This window comes from Ursus maritimus, unplaced genomic scaffold (assembly GCF_017311325.1).
Source record: "Ursus maritimus isolate PB19 unplaced genomic scaffold, ASM1731132v1 scaffold_23, whole genome shotgun sequence".
Classification (NCBI taxonomy): Eukaryota; Metazoa; Chordata; class Mammalia; order Carnivora; family Ursidae; genus Ursus; species Ursus maritimus.
Genome location: NW_024424786.1, coordinates 10,211,201 through 10,229,252, shown reverse-complemented (window position 1 = coordinate 10,229,252; position 18,052 = coordinate 10,211,201). Strand labels below are relative to the sequence as shown.

General features: G+C 36.3%; 1 protein-coding gene across 1 annotated transcript in view; it reads right to left on the bottom strand.

Moving 5' to 3' along the window:
- Nucleotides 1-262: 262 nt before the first annotated feature.
- Nucleotides 263-18,052, bottom strand: part of SLC17A6 (solute carrier family 17 member 6) — a 40,059-nt gene continuing 22,269 nt past the window's right edge. The window contains exons 4-12 of the mRNA XM_008686898.1: nt 17,392-17,506; nt 16,261-16,348; nt 15,654-15,740; nt 12,545-12,687; nt 8,465-8,614; nt 2,775-2,907; nt 2,051-2,161; nt 1,432-1,559; nt 263-598 (exon numbers count right to left, since the gene is read on the bottom strand). Of these exons, the coding sequence (XP_008685120.1) occupies nt 263-598; nt 1,432-1,559; nt 2,051-2,161; nt 2,775-2,907; nt 8,465-8,614; nt 12,545-12,687; nt 15,654-15,740; nt 16,261-16,348; nt 17,392-17,506 (1,291 nt within the window). The remainder of the gene's footprint in view (nt 599-1,431; nt 1,560-2,050; nt 2,162-2,774; nt 2,908-8,464; nt 8,615-12,544; nt 12,688-15,653; nt 15,741-16,260; nt 16,349-17,391; nt 17,507-18,052) is intronic.

The following is an 18,052-nucleotide window of genomic DNA, read 5'->3' as shown; positions in this document are numbered from 1 at the left end:
ACTACTCGCTTCTACAATTTTGACCAGTCAACCTTTAAATCACAAACGCAAAAATGGATGACCTGAATGGAAATGATGGCATTTCACAACTTCTACAGATTGCACTTGATGGTAACTTCATGAGTTTGTTTTGATTCATTTTTACAGCAAGACTTGCCTGGTTGATATGTTTACGTGTGTACACCACTTTTATGTTAAATTTTTGTGCAATCACAATTAATTGAATCACAAACACTAAAAATAAATCCAGCAATTAGCTTTGTTATGAATAATCATCTCGGTCCTTGTAGGTGTATGAGTCTTGTACTTCTTCTTGTACAAATTCCTCTTTCTTTTCCCAACCGTTGGGCCAACCTCCATTGGCCTGTGTTGTGGCGCCGTAAGACTTGGTGGTGCCGTAATTTATGTAATTTTGAGTAATGTCCCCTGTTTCTTCATCGAGCTCATCTTCATGGATAAATCCACATTTTTCTTCACTTGTTTCTTCAGGGTCTGCCCAGGGTTGCTTCTCTCCTGAGGCAAATATTGCATAAAATATAACTCCGCCGTAGTGGACCAGGGCAGCGATCAGGAAAACATACTGCCACTCTTCCCGTGACTGCAGTGACAAAAAGCAGCGCTGTGAGAACAGACTCCCCATGTTTGAAAAGCATAACCTCTTCTTTGAATGCTCCACCATGACGCTTTTCATAAAAACGCTATCTTTAGGGGAAAACCCTGTTCTGATTATATAAAGCAAAGACTGTGACAGAAACTTTCCATAATCCTATGGCCTTCATTAATTAACAATTTTTTTAAACCTCAAGTTCTGAAATAAAACTCCAAATATATCTGTGGTCTGCTAATTTTTTAAAATACCCATAATCTCTCTTCGAATTTCCATTGATTGATGTATATTTTTTCCTCCTATTTCTTTTTTTTATTTCTTTTTGGTGAACAATAATGGTGAAGTTCTACATATAAGGACAAATAGCTGATAATAATATTCTTCCACTGATAACTGCAGAGTCTGAATTAATGTTTCCAAATAAAGCTCAGAAGAGTATTAATTAATTAATAAGCTAAGAGTATTAATTAATTAATAAGCTAAGATAATAAGAGTATTAATTAATTAATAAGCTAAGAGTATTCTTAGCTTATTAGAATACTGGAGTATTCTAATAAGCTAAGAAAAAAAAGGTTTGCTGTTGTTGTTTTGCCAAGCCAGTAATACAAGAAATATTAAAAGGTGTTGAAAAGTGCACTGCTTATTGTTTGGGAAAGAAGGTTTCCTCGGAGTTTTTAGAGATTTTCTAGTAAGCCTCAATTATCTCCCTTACTCAGAGGTCTGGTGGCTGGACCACAGAGAGAATGCCAAACAGAATACAGTAACTCTTGTCTACCATGAGAGAGAATCTTCTAAAACTGAACATTTCTTTAGCTACATCTTACCTTATTCTTTGTCATTGCACCAACAATGATAGGGCAAACCATTCCTGACAACGTGCCAACACCATTTGAAATGCCCATTAAAATACTGGCATATCTCGGAGCAATATCCAAGTGGTTAACATTGAAACCTGAAATATATACGTCAGCTTAGAGTCAGAGAATCCTGAACCTCCTGGAAGTGGGTGACTGTAGAATATTCTCTACCACACTCACCACCCTTCTTAGAAGATACTAGGTATACAGCATGGGCTCACTAAGTAGTTTTTGATAATTTAGCTCAGGGATATGATCGGAATGGAATGAAGTATGGTTTCTTATCCAGTACTTAATATGTGATGCCCAAATCACAGGGAAATGTTCTCTTAAAAAGAAAAAGAAGAAGAAGAAGAAGAAGAAGAAGAAGAAGAAGAAGAAGAAGGGAGAAGTAAACAGGAGGAGGAAAATGAGAAGTAATAAATCCAAATAACGATTACTAAATGTGTATTCTTTTTATTTTCTAGTGGAAATACATTAAGTAACTTTTCAACCATAGAATATTAAAGAGGAAAGGAGAATATATGTATTATTACTAGCAAAAATCAGGATGTTACATTTATAAATTTAAAAACGTGTATCTTACCAGAAATAGCAAATCCACTGAATCCCACTGCAAGTACCAAGAATGAGATAGCCACCCCTCTAGTGTGAGAATAGCCAACGACCAGAAGCAGTGTTGCTTCCATGCCAAAACCTTCAGAAACAAACACATGGAAACACTTCAGAAATTTCTGTAAATTTTTCCAATGAGCCAAAACTGCTAGAACGGTTCATGCTTATCTGACCTAGCAAACTTCTTCAGGGAGTCTATCTTAAAAGTGATAATAACTGGAGCAGTTGGGTGGCTCAGCTGGTTAAGCCTCAGACTCGATTTCAGCCCAGGTCCTGATTCCAGGGTGGCGAGATCAAGCCCCACATCGCCTTGCTCTCCGCGCTCAGTGGGAAGTCTGCTTGAGATTCTCTCTCTCCCTCTGCCCCTACCCCATCCTCTCTCTCAAATGAATAAATAAAATCTTCAAATAATAATGATAACAGTCATAATTCATGGACAGAGATTACTGAAGCCTTTCATTATAGTAAAAACATTGAATACACCCTTAAGTTTCAGTGGTGCACAGGGACAAGTTAGTCATGTAGTTATTTAAAACCAGGAGTTACGAAAATTTGAAGATAGGGAAGTGATTATAAATGAACAATGAAGGCACAGATTTAGCTGCATATTTGACATGCACAATAAAAATTACTCACTCATGTGGATCAGCATTTCGTGAGCCCAAACATGTCCTTCACATCACTTATGTACTTACCCCCACAATTCATGATCTTTCTTACTGTAGTAGTTGAAAGAATTTGCTTGCTTCTTAGAAAATCTGCAATCTGCCCTCCGATGGGCACAATAATTGTCATTACTAAGTGCGGTACAGCAGATAGCATGCCAACCTGAAGAGAAAGAAAAAGAGGAAACATACATGCAATCATACATAATATGGGCAATAGTCTTGGTTTTTTGAATCTCTCATAAACTCTTTGTGGAAAAAGAAAGAGAAAAATATTGTCTCCAAATGACCACTTACTCATTCCTAGAATAAGCAATAACTTCCACAGAATAAATGAGAAAAGCTAAGTAAAGTGACTTTTTATTTTTTAGAAGAGAATACTTTTTTTTTCCTGTGTCAGTAAATTTTGAGTTTATGAATAAACTATCTTGAATCTTATCACAAAGTGATTCACATTTATGTGCCCATTTTGTATTCTTAAATATGTTTGCAAAAATTCATCATTAGTGAGTGAGAGAGAGACAGAGACAGAGGGACAAGAAATACATTTGACAAGTCTTGACGAGGCTGTATTTTTAAATTTATTATTTTTTTAATTCTTAGGAAGGCTAAAAACCTTAATTGCATTTTAAATATGTATCTCTTATGAGTTTTATATTTAGTTTCCACGGTAAATTTAGCCCAGAAAATGCAGATTGGTTCTTCAATTTTAGGTATTTTCTATGTCAGATGTCAGTATTTGGTCACAGTGTCACACAGTGGTATATAGTTTTTGTATTAATTTCATATGGAATAGCTCAACCTAAAATCTAACATACCAACCTCAATTCAACACAAACTTTTCGGCCAATAATTATGTGCAAGACACTCTTCTCTAGGCATTATGAAGGCAGGAAGTATGAATAAAATGCATTTTAACTGTGTACATAGACTTAGTAGATTTTGAATATAAACATACTAAGGAAGCTTTTTTCCTAAGTGTAATTTGAAGTATTCTTCCTGCAAATTATAAGTACTGGAGAAAAGTTAATTATTTGTGTATAAAAATGTCTTCCAAGTTAGATTGCTGAAGGTTTGCGATAAAGATTGCTTGATTTCACAATGGCATACAACAGAGTACTACGCCCATGGAGGCGGGTTGTTATCATGATTAATTGAGTCAGTGAATGACTCCTACATAGCTTAAACATCTGAGTTATTTAATTCTCTCTCTTTTATCCAGGTAAAAGTTTATTATATTATTACTCTCTTGTATTTATGAAAAAAGTATAACTTAAAAGGGCTAACTCATTTCCAGAACCAAATATTGAGCCATTTTTAGCTGAGTCCAAAAACTGGGCTTTTAACCACTGTGCTTAACACTACCGTCATCTGAGAAAGAAAAATCAAATAAAACCAGATAATGTGTTGAATGTTCTTAATTTAGTTCAAAACCTGGCATTTAGTATAGGCTCCACAAATGTGAACTAAGTAAAACTATAAGGTAAACCGACATTAGAGAAAATAGTACTGTTTTTGAGAATAGCATCTTGAAAAGCAGAGTGGTTCTTTACTCTTTTTTTTTTTTTAAAGATTTTATTTATTTGACAGAGAGAGACAGCCAGCGAGAGAGGGAACACAAGCAGGGGGAGTGGGAGAGGAAGAAGCAGGCTCATAGCGGAAGAGCCTGATGTGGGGCTCGATCCCGTAACGCCGGGATCACACCCTGAGCCGAAGGCAGACGCTTAACCACTGTGCCACCCTGGCGCCCCTGGTTCTTTACTCTTAACTACAGTAGATATATTTAAAGCAACGAATGTGTAGAAAGAAACCATCAGACAAGAAAACATTCTGAAATACACCACATTAGGATGTGTGTAGAATTGCAAGCCATGTGTTTGCTTTTAGAGGCAGAGAAAGCCCGAGAATGACCTGCAATTGATAAGTTCACATAACTGGCCTGTATCTTGACTCAGTGTTTGAGACATCTGAAAAGTTCTTAAATTGAACACTCTTTGCTATTTACTATCTACTCAAAGAGACATTTTAATTCCTTTGGCTAAATGAAGAATAAAGCTATGATCATCAGTTATTCACTTTCAGCAAACCCCCAAGGGGCTAACAATCTAGAGGTTAATGAGGCAAAAGTTGGGAATATCCTAGCCCACTGACTTAATGCTTGAAGATACTCAATCTCCCAGTTCCTAGGACAATATATGGACATTTTCCATATGTGACCTCATCGGGGCCAAGTTACAGAACTTTATGAACGTTATTCAACGATCTCCTCAGCTTTTGGTGACTTAGCATAATGTCTTGTATTCACCTGTGATCAGAAGGCTCACGACTTTTGGGGAGTATCATTATTTATGATAATCACAAAGTACTTTGCTCATTACTTTAAGGTTTTATAAGAGTAGGCAAAATGTTTTGAGTCTATGACTGACCGGTTCTTCATAGAAACTTTAGATCATTAAACTTTGCCTACCCTCCTCTTTGCTTCTCTGGGTCACAGTCTGGATTTCCTCTCTCCCCACCTGTTTCATATTCTGTTTAGAAATTGGCAGGTTATCACGCAACGAAGAGCAGCAGCCACTCAACAATTCTCCTCTGCTCCTAAATGTAAAGCTCAAAAGGAATGAATGTCTCTCATTTGGTTGTCTCTTGTAACCTGACCTCTCAAAGTGCTGGTTAATTCAAGCACTAGCCTTCCCTTGATAGGTCATTTTCAAGAGGCTAAAAATGTTTCTACATAAGCATTATATATACTATAATATATTAATATATTTATTATAATTTATATTAATTTTTAATTTGTATAAAATACTAAAATACAATTTATATTATATAATATATATATATCTACACCTATTTCTGCTTTAACTGGGTCAGTCTACTTGAAATGAAGATTGAGCTATTGCACTTGTGTTTTAGTCTGCAAGATATTCAATTTAACTAAGGTTGAAGAGAACTGTCCTTCATTTAAATATTTTAGTTTGCCTACATTTTGCCGCAGTTCTGAAGGAGGATATTTTTTTTTAAAGATTTTACCCATTTATTTGACAGAGATAGAGACAGCCAGCGAGAGAGGGAACACAAGCAGGGGGAGTGGGAGAGGAAGAAGCAGGCTCCCAGCGGAGGAGCCTGATGTGGGGCTTGATCCCAGAACGCCAGGATCACGCCCTGAGCTGAAGGCAGACGCTTAACGACTGCACCACCCAGGCGTCCCCTGAAGGAGGATATTAATACCATTATTAATGGAAAAGAAAATCGAAGCTGGCAATCACTCAAAAACCAGCCCCAGATTATGTATCCATAGTTCATTGCACAGCTTGGATTCAGAGCCATGCCAGCCTGGATACAAAGCCCGCACTCTGTCTCCTTTACAACCTCCTATATACATTTTTCAAGTGAGTCAGTGACTTTTTTTTTTCTAACCAGTATAATCAAAATCTTCAAGCCGATCTGTGTGTGTAGAACTTACCTACAATTTTAGTCACAAATATAACAAATGAATCAAATCAACTCATCTGGCTATTATATTTAGTTTTTGCAAAATATCATTACTTTTACTCAAGCATTTTCAATTAAATGGAGCTACAGGGCCAGAATGACCACACAGTTTCATTAACATCAGTTGGCTCCTTCACTTCTCCCCCATGAGACCTGACTTTATTAATAGCCTCTCAGTGTCATATTTGTCCTAGATTAGGAAAATGGACTCACACCTCCAGCAGCCTTTGTTGAGAAGTATAACACCTCTCAGAGCTTCCAAAGGCTACCCTGCAATGTTTGATCAGCTCTAGAGAGAAGAGCCTTATCTAAAGCAGCCATTCTTCTCAGGAATGGAGGAAACAGTTTCCTTAGAAACAGGGATTACAAAAGAGCTCTTAGAATAGCTTCTCCTGAACTCAGGTTTTCTTCAATTCCAGGCCTCAGATAGTCTTTCAAGTAGAGACATAATATGAATAGCGAGCGCAGCTGGATGTATGTAATGACATGAAGAGAAATGGCAAGTCCATTGCCAGCAGACGAGTGTATTCAGTACTCAGCAAAGGGCTTGGCAGAGATGGTATTTAACAAATACTTGCTAAGTGCTTAAATGAAGATAGGGTCTACCTGAATTTGAAAAGCATAGTAAAGGGAATTGAAACATAAATTAAAGAATCGGGGCTTAAACTTGATTATATTATATTATATTATATTATATTATATTATATTATATTATATTATATTATAAACTGGTATATATTACCAGCTTGGCCTTAGGCAATTAAATACCTTCCCTAGTTTGTTTCCCCATCAACAGAAAGGATGAGAGTTATCCAGCTGGTCAACCAAATAAGGTTGTTCATGAATATGAAAGGACCTTGTGAATTTCAAACCCTTCTATAAACATAAAGTAGTTATTTTTATGTTCATTTTATCCTTATAGAAAATCCCAAAATGATTACATTTTCACAGCTGTGAACAAATGTCTGTAGAATTTAGCCTACTGTGCTGTAACTGGTAACTAATTACTTTCTTGTATACCACCAAGCTGTGAACTCCTGAGGACAGGAACAATGTTTTTATTTCTGAATCTAACACAAAGCTTCACACATCATATTCAACAAATGCCTGTTAAGTGAATAAATTGAATAAATGACACACAAGAATATTTTCAGAATTTTTTTTTTTTGCTTTCTCAAATCTTTTAGGAAGACAGATTTTTTTTTAAGTTTATAGGAAATTAAAAAAAATTTTTTTTACTTGAGTATAGTTAACACACAATGTTACATTAGTTTCAGGTGCAAGACAAAGTGATTTGACAAGTTTATATGTTATACTATGCTCACCACAAGTGTAGCTGCCATCTGTCACCATACAACATTATTACAATTTCATTAACTATATTCCCTATGCTGTGCCTTTTAGTCCCATGACTTATTCATTCCCTAACTGGAACCCATACACCCATTTTGCTCACTGCTCTATCCTTTTGGTAATCACCAGTTTGTTCTCTGTATTTACAGGTCTTACTCTGCTTTTCATTTGTTTATTCATTTATTTTAGTTTTTTGGGGTTTTTTTTTAGATTCCACCTATGAGTGAAATCATATAGTATTTGTCTTTCTCAAAGTCTGATTAATACTGTCTAAGTCCATTTATGTTGTTGCAAATGGCACAATCTCATCCTTTTTATGGCTGTGTGATATTCCAGAATGTGTGTGTGTGTGTGTGTGTCTGTGTATGTGTGTCCATGTGTATTACATCTTCTTTATCCATTTGTCTATCAATCAGGACTACATCAAAACAAAAAGCTTTAACACAGACAAGATAAACAGACGGAATTTTGAAAGCATCGAAGAAGAGATTGATAATTATATAAACACAATTCCATTTCAATAAAATATTTTTTTGTTCACTGTTACATTGTCTCTGATCTGAGACTTAAAGGAAGTTATGTTTCTTTACAGGGGAAAGGCCACAGTGCGCTGTCCACCCTAATTGAGATACAAGCTCCATGAGGGCAGAGACTGGGTTGACGTTGCCAGCAAAAAGAGCAGTGTCTAGCAGACAGCTGAATACAGTAGACACTCAAACACCTTACTTAGTCTCTATTTCCCAGAAGTTATTTGTTAAGTGGATAAACAAATAAATGAGTAACTCCTAAAATTTAGAAGATATTGGCAAAGGAACTTAATATTCGATTGAACACAAAAAGAATGCACTAGTGAAACAAGGATAATTTTTACATACCTTGCTGATTTCAAATCCAAACACTTCCTCAAAATATGCCGGCTGACTAATAAGCAGTAAGTAAAAAGTCCAGCTTCTGCAGAAATTTGCCACAATGATTGCATAGACAGGCATAGATGTAAAAAATTTCCTCCACGGAGTCTTGAATTTCTGAAATCCCAAAAAGAGAGCCATTCTGACCATTTAAAATATTTTCTGACTTACGTGGGAATAATAGGTGCTTTGCATTTTCAGGATGTGTATGCTGAGGCATGAGTAGGAGGTAATGAAGTTAATTACAACAGTCTAGTTAACCTTAGCTTGATGAATAATTGTTGGAAGAAAAAAAAAGATATTAGCCTCTTCTTTTGATCAAATTGTTCCCGTTTTGGGAATGTGTAAGATCCTATGTTTGTAGAAAACAATTCCAAAAGCACAGATCTTAGTTTCCAAGATTTTCTTTTTTTCTGGCAGTGATAGATCATGCCTCAGCTGAAGGTCGTTGCCATATCAGTGACCTTGTTGGTATCCAAAATATTTTAACTAAAACATTGAAAATTCAATAGAGTTAGGAGGAAAAAAATAAGAAAAATTGAGTGCAATATTCTAGACCTACCCACTTATCTATAAATCCTCCTGATAGACAATGGATATCAATATAAATTCTGTAATGCAGAAGTTCAAAGTTCTAGAAAACTCACATGGTGTACAGCTGGGTTGAGTATTTAGCTATCCAGCACACCATGGGCACATCATAACTAGTTATTTATGACATTCAAAACATTCAAAACTAACCACCTAAATAGGATTGGCTTTGCTTATGATACCCATTTAAAAATTTTATCTAGTGTACTTAAAGATCCTGTATATGCCCCAAAATAAAGCAATATCTTCCCCCATATTTTTATACCTGAAAATGTCTCTCATATTCTCAAACACTTTCTCAATGACTTTATTTTGAATGTCAACATACTGTTTGGTGAAGAAACAGTAGCCTGAAATAACTCTGTTTAATGCTAGCTTGGGATCCTTAACCTGACCAAATTAGTAAAAGAGGAGGCAAACATTTTTTACCCAGATTTAGTCATTATTCCTGGATGTAGAGCCTCATAACAGCTAGTATTGATTGTTACTCTAATTAAGCCTTTCAGGATCACTTTAAAAGCAATATTGTAAGAAGTTATATTGTCATGATCACAAATACATATGACAAAAAAGAAAAAAAAAATCATGTCCTAATAATATATAATGAGTACTGTGGTTTTGAATAAAAATATCCAGGGACAACATTATAGCTGGATTCAAAAAGTGTGTTTTTTAAGTCCTATATAGTCTGGGAAAATAATGCCAGGTAAGTATACTTATTTCACAGAAAATGGAAATTGTTGAATACAGAGATGTCAGCATTGTAGTATTACGTTTGTATAAGAAATAACTTCAGAATATTATTAAAAATAAACAACTTTTTCCTGTTGGGAAAACTTTTCTAACTTTTTCCTGTTGGGAAAGTTTTTCTATTATTCATACCTGGATCATCTCTACTAAGAACTTTATTCTTCAGGTTGTAAAACACTTCCTCAAATGTAAGATAGAAGTATCTAATTTTATACCTTTAAAAAATTGCTCAGGGTCCTAGGAGGGCTTATAGTTCTGATAACAGTCTACTTACTGACCTGGCTGTTTGCTTCACAGGTATGTATAGTTTAGAAAAATTTAGCAAGTTTTTCACTTATGATTTGTGCATTTTTCTGTATATATGCTATATTTAATTTTTTTTAAGAAAAAAATATTTAAAAGGCACTACAGTCAGTGGCATTGTGTGCTCCTTAACTGGATGCAGACTCCAAAGAAATAGCTACAAAGGACCTATGAATATAGACTATATATTCGAATTTGGACTGGATATTAGAAATCAGAATATGATCTAGGTATTAGATAATGCTAGGGAATTATTCTTAATTGTGTTAGGTGTAGTAATGGTACTTAGATTGTGAAAGAGTAATTTTTTGTTTCTAGAGATGCTTGTGAAGTATTTGTGGGTAAAGCGTTAGGAGATCTGATTTACTTGGAAATCATTCAGCAGTAAGAGAAGTGAAGTAGATAAGACAAGGTGTTGACAACCGTTGTGTCTATGCAGTGGATACACAGATGTTTCTGTTATTATTCTGTCTGCTTTGCTGTATATTAAATTTGCTCATAATAAAAAGTTCAAAATAACTAAAGTACAAGTAGAATAACTAAAATATAATCTCATTTTTAATTTTTTTCAAAGCTACAGGAAAGTATCAAACATTAGTAAGAAGTAAAATATTATGTTTGGAAAAGCAGTAAGGTAAGGAAAAGGGGAGTTCAAGATTATCTAGGTTGTTTTATCAAGCTACCAGCTGTTCTTTTTAAGGTCATTTCCAGAAACTGGTTTTCACTTAGACTACCTTTCTGATTGTTTAAAAAATTTATGCTTGATTTAGACATACGGTCTTTCAAGAACTGGTAATAAGAGAAGCATATTTAACTAATGAAAATAAAGGTTGTTTGGATAACTTTGGGTTAGAAATGGAGGCTAACTGCTGAACTCACCATAGATTAGCCTGTATTTAGCTTCTGCTCAGAGCAACTGCAGCTGGAGGGAGACAGAGCAACTGCCAACCCCCACCCCATGCCCACATCACCCCTTGTTTCTTATGTAGCCGCCAGGAGAAAGAAACCATCAATCCATTTACAGAAGGAAACAGGCAGGGGGAAGTTCTAATGCCAGTCCATAGTGTAAGAATATTTTTTCAGTACTGAAGTTTTACTTCTGAGTGATATCCAATATGGGATTCTTCTTATTCATTAAAGGCCTCAACAACGTGGGTGATAGACCTTTTTACTGAGGATGAGATGTCAAAGACACACCTTCTCTAAGAAATGAAGTAGAGAATCAGAGCTGGACTGAAACATGATTAGAAAGAGGGGCGGAGCCTTCAAAAGAAAGAGAAGCTTAATGTATAGGAGACACTGGTTCTTCAGCTGTGTGTGATACCTTCCAGCTTTCAGCATAAGGAAACTGAGTTACTGTTTAGGTGCTGAACTACTGAACCTGTCTAAATACATTAGCTTTGCTTCCGTTTTTTTTTTTTTAGTAGTATCAAATGGCTATTTATTTTATTGTTTTATGATTTAATTTATTTATTCATCAGAGAGAGAGAGCACAAGCTGGGGGTAGAGGCAGGCAGAGCAGGCAGAGGGAGAAGCAGGTTCCCCGCTGAGTAAGAAGCCTGAGGTGGGACTCGATCCCAGGACCCTGGGATCATGACCTGAGCTGAAGGCAGCTGCTTAATTGACTGAGCCACCCAGGCACCCCCAAATGGTTATTTATTAATACTATTATTATTTTAATTAACATCATAATTTATATATATCATAAATATTAATTTATGATGTATTAATGTCACATGGACTAAAATATTTGTATTATTGACACAGAACTGCATTTTCTTTCTCCATAGAGCCCATGCAAGAAATCAAATTAGAATCGGAAAAGGGGCCATGTTGTATTTTTATGACACTTTATCCTCATAATAAGAAACCTGAAAATGATAAGATTTTATCAATAACAAGATTATATATTGAGGATTTTTGATGTCAGCTATCTATTACTGACATTCTAATGATTTCATATTTCCCTAACCACATATAGCATCAATACACATGTATAAAACCTACATTTAGACAATTCAATACACAAAAAGTTGCCCTTTTTGTGACTGTGTTAGGTGATCTGGCATTTCCTACTATCTGAAATTAACAAATATTTGTTGAATTTGTTTAAATTATGGACCATATTGAACTGTTTATAAAAGCTTATTTAGGTTTATAGTCCTAGCCATAGTCCAGGGCAAATTTGAAGATCACTAAGAAAAGATAAAGAAAAAAAAAAGAAATTACCAATGGGGAAAGCAATCATTCTTAAGTCAGAAAGTATGGATGGAGGGAAGAACACAATCATGACTGACACCAAGTTGGTTTTGTTGAATAGGGACTCAGAAAGTAGTTCGGTTGGTCAAAGGGAGGTGAGATGAAGAATAAGAACAGGAATATACACCATAATAAAGTTCTTACTTCCATTGCCCCTAAAAGATTTGCACTCTCTCCAATGCTTTCTTCAATGTACCTACGTTCTTCATCTGTAATAGTAGGATGCTTTGCAGGACTCTCATAAGACACCAAAAGCCAAAACATGTACCAGATCATTCCAAAGCTTCCTGCAAGGAAGAGTTCAAAAGAAGAAAATCAAAAACCTATCATAAATTCCGCCATTTAACTCATTTGCTGAAATAAAACTGCGGGAATCTCATGCCAAACACACTCTATGGAATGTGAATTGGAACTTCTGCTTCTCCAATTGACCAGCCAGCTCTTCTCGCGGTGTGCCACTAAGCTTCAAGCTTCCTGAAGGCTGGTCTTGTAGTTCTACCTCTTTGTCTCCAACAATGCTGAGACACAGCATTGGATGATTATTGAATGTTGTGGTTTGGCACGTGTTCATACATCCAACAAACATTTACTGAGCATTTACTATTCCAGGCACTCTGCTAAGTGAGAGAAATTGGTGAACAAGACAAGGCTCCTGTCTTCAAAGAATTTTATGGGGGCAGGATCATTTTCTTATTTGTCTTCCTTGAATAGATGAGAGTGGTCTATAGTTCCACAAAAAAGAAATACTCATTTCCCTTTCCTGTTAGCACTTCCAGATCTAGTAAGCAGATTATTACATAAAATCTAGATTATTTTAGCCTGGGTGGCTACCATTCATTAAAAAAGGCGGGGGTGGGGGCTTCTGTAATTAATGTAGTAACATCTAACACTTTATGTGACCATATACCATTATTATTTTCAGTACATAATATTACCTATTGATCACTGTGGGCAAATGAAAGCTATAAATTTTAACGCAAGAAACTGTTTGCAATTTTTTTGCATCCCTTTCTTTATTTAGCACTCTCACTATTATAACATGCCCTTATTGTGCAATGTAAATCTAAAGTATTAATAAAAGAAAGAATTTCAAGTGATTTATTCCGGTTTCCCAGAGGCTAGTCGTTTCATTTTTGGCTTCTACTGTTCTTTATCCCTTGGGTAACAGTCTAAATGCTCCTGATCTCTATAATACTTTTCTCTTGCTTGTTCGATCTCTAAGAATTATTTCTTAATACCACAGATTTTGATGGACCATGCTCCTTTTCGTTACCAAACATGACAGCAAACACAAATGGCAGTTAGACGGTATGTGAAAATTCGGGTTAGTGTAGTGGTTATGGCATATGGCTCTCCCAGATTCAGGTCGTGGCTGTGTCATTAACTACACGCTCCCATCAGTGACTGAATCTCGTGAACCTCCACTATAAAATGAGACAATTTCTTTTTTATGAGTTTGTGGCAAAGTATAATTAAAGGAGATAATGCATGAAGCAACTAGCATGGTCAATGGCACAAAATAAACACTCAATAAATGAAAGCTTTTGTAATTCAGTGGTAATCATCATCACTGCTAACTGAATACATCTGAAGTGCCAGACATTCAGCTAATTGCTATATATGCAGTATCTGCTTTTAACATAAGCCACTATACAGTTCTTATCTTTTTAATTTTTAAAATATTAATATTGAATGTGTGGCTCAAAGACCTAATTTTTGTTATATGCAGTAAGTAAGCAAGTACTATGGAGATGTGATATTTTCAGATTATCTAATATTGAAACTTTGTACCATTCAGTGATAAATATTACATGAGATACAACTTGACATAATGAGATTGATTTTCATGAGTGCTTGGTGGAAACTAATATTCTTTTTTTTTTAAGATAGATTTATTTATTTATTTTGAGAGAGGGTGCATGCACGTGCCATGCACGTGAGCAGAAGGGGCAGAGGGGGGGTGGGGAAAGCAGATTCCCCCCCTGAGCAGGGAGCCTGAGGCTGCTCAGTCTCACGACCCTGAGATCATGACCTGAGCCAAAACCAAGAGTCAGATGCTTAACTGACTGAGCTACCAAGGTGCCCCTGGAAATTGATATTCTTACTTTAAAGTCACATCATATTTTCAATTAAGTAATGGATTCAATTAAGGGACGAATCAGAGGATTTAATGGCCTGACCTCCCAACTTGTTCTACATGCCCGATACACATTTGCTTTAAACTTCTGTGAATTACAGACTCTTGAAAATCTAATGAAAGATATGGATTAAATTCTAATAAAAATACCTGCCCAGGGAAAAAAATGTACGAATGCATGTATGGCTTATCATTTAGGACATTCATGAATCTAAAACCTATCCATGGCTTTTGAACCAGAGTAAGAGCTCCTGCTGTAAAGCATATTTAATAATACTCTGCAAACATAAGAATTTGCTCTGATGAGAACATTTTTAATTGGGAATGGATCATGCCAAATTCGGAAGCAGCTAGATACTGTTCAGTTCTGCCTCATGACTTCATTAATATTTCACATTCTCCTGCCACGTCCGAAGACGGTATTAATCAGTGCCATCAGTTGGAATCCAGCTCTCTTATATTTCTTTTTCTCATGGCAAAAAAAAAAAAAAAGTCTCCAAAGAGAGACTTTAGGGGTCCTCTCCAGTGGTAAGCTTTCTGGTTCTAGTTAGAAAGTGAACAGAAAGGGCCTTTGGACTTAGGGTTTCTTGTCCTTTTTTATTTCCGTTTGAGGGCTTCATCTCATTTAATCCTGGAGGAACGAGGACGAAAATGTGAGGTGGCTGCCGCTGACTGTTACTATTTCATCACAGAAGCGAACTGTTGCGTTAGCACCGCTATCTCCATCCAGCTTCCCAACCCTGTTCAGTCTTGATGAGGCAGGGTCAGCCGAGAGGAGAAAGCAGTAGCAAAGGAAGACGAGGGGGTGCTGTCCAGCTCTTTCTTCTTAATTGGCAATGAATCAAGAGCGAATTTATTTTTTTCTTCATGATCAAGAACTATATATGAAATATATCACAAAGTTTCCACCAGCAATGTACTTGCTTTTTAAAACAACAAATAACAAGGTAGGGAGGATCATAGAGGTGGAACATTTTCCTTGATCTTCTCAAAATATAAGGAAAGGATTCTTAATGGAAAAAAATGTGAGTGAATGCAGACGTATACTCAGTGATGTACCTCACTGTTTTATTGATACCCATTTCTTTTAACTTTACTGCTGAGTAGGCAACATACCATAGACATAGAATACTGACGACCAACCGGTATACTGCACAAGAATGCCAGCTAAAGGCATTGCAATGACAGCTCCAGCATAGGAACCTAAAGCAAAAGGGAGAACGAGAGGTAGGTAAGTGGAATAAATAGAACTTCTTGACTTCATCTCATGTTTCTTGGTAGGCTCTCACTTGCACACCCAGGTGCATGCACGCTCACACCCCTATATCTCCAAATACATATATATGTCTACATACACAGCCAATGATACAGGACTACATAAGTGGATATGACCTATCTACCCAAGACACAAAAGAGATCTAGAAATAATAAGACTATAATAAAAAATAAATTTTAAAAGACTACTCTAAAAATTATTCATGAATATATTTGAAAACTTAGATAAAATGGATGAACTTCTAGAAAAATACAAAACATGGAAGAAACAGAGGGTTTAGGAGACCAATAAGAACTAAAGAAATTGAAATGGTGGTCAAAAACCTTTCCTCATGTACAGACACACACCCACCAAATGGTTTTACAGGTGAGCTTTATCGACTTTCAGTTCTTATCCAAGTTGTTGCTAAACTTTTACCCACCGTAACTACCTGCACGCAGTACTCACCACAAAAGGAGGTGGTTGCCAGTCGACTCCTCTCTAGAGGGGGAGCCCATTTACTCCATATCCCATGACATGCTGGGTAGGTGACGCCCTGTGACAGGGAAGATATATATCACCATTTAGGATGCAGGATCACTGAAAATAAGCACATTTCCCTTCTCTGATGCTGTCTCCTTAGATTGGGCCCAAGTATTAGGGAAAGCTGCTACTCATAGATCTTTGCTAATTCCCTGAAATTCCACTTTAAAAACGTTCAGCCCAGATCAGGTAAGACATGGCTCCTTTTAAGTGACCTGTCCAAATTCTCCCCACCCTTCAAGTCTTCCTTCTACCTCAGTTTTCTTCTGATGAAGGCAAAAGACCCCCCATTACTCTATTCATCTGGAACTCTGAACAGTTTGAGAAATGTGGGAGGCCTTTTCGTGAAGCATTAAACACAGCGATTCCCAAATATAAGGAATCCATATAGAGGAAGACAAAGCCAGGTCCTTGAAGCTCACACTTCCTGGGAGTACTGTTTAGAACTTAGGGCTTTTAAAATAATTATCCACTTGATATATTTTTATCCTACCAATTTTTTCTGTTTGGAGAGAAAGGAGAAAGTTTTCAGTGCTTAATACTTCATCTGATTTATCTACTCCCACTATATTTCAGGAGAAGAGAAGGGCAATAGGTAGGTCTATCTGAGGTTTCTAAAAGTCAATCATGAGTTACATTCCCAAAGAATATAGTCAATGAAATATTTTAATGAAAACTCAAATCATGATTCAAGTCCAACAAGGATTTGGTATAAATCTCCCAAAAGATATTAATTCAGGGTTATTACCAGCAAAGGACAGACTCAGAAATTTTCCTCACAGCATATTAACCTGTGCCTGTCCTTTTTTTTTTCTGTCAAATAGTCAATGAACATTTCTTTAATACCGCTCAATTCTAGAGAAGGGAAGGCAAGCCGTCACAGTTGTACTTCAGCTTTATTTAAACACAAAATATCTGAATGCCTAAATTTTCCAATTTTTTAAGCATACTATGTAGACACAACCTTATAAAATGTTTATTTGTAGATCAAGTCAAAGATAACCTGCTGGTCCGATTAACATGCCAACCTCAAGATGGCACTCCCGCAGTCCATACCTCAACAAGGCCCTGCAGTATCCTGACAAAGATGACACACCCATAATGCACTCTGGCTGCTGATGGGATCAGCATATTCAGAGTAGAGGTAAGAAGTATGGCAGCTCCAAAAACCCTGAAAAAGAAAAGGAGTTAATAGATCTAAGTTTCTCAAGTCAAGTCAACTAAAGGCAATTTTAAGGTAGATTTTTTTTTTCCTAAAAGAATAAGATGTGTCCCGGACCTGATGAGTTAGCTACTACAAACAGATACTTTGACTGTCTTGAAATGTTACATTATTGAAGCACAAGAAATAAAAGAAAGATTCAATAAATCCAGTTACATGCACTTATATTTATTTTCTTCATAGATCTAATTACAAATTGCAAATATTGGGGCGCCTGGGTGGCTCAGTCCGTTAAATGTCTGAGGTCATGACCACAGCTCAGGTCATGATCCCAGGGTCCTGGGATGGAGTCCTGCATCCGGCTCCTTGCTCAGCAGGGAGCCTGCGTCTCCCTCTGCTTCTCCCCTGCTGCTTGTGCTCTTGTCTCTCTCTCTCTGACAAATAAATAAATAAAATCTTAGAAAAAAAAAACTTTAAAAAAATTGCAAATATTTACCAAATCATTGTCTATGGTTTGGGTTTATATCTCAGTCTGCAACGTAAGCTGCTTTGGGG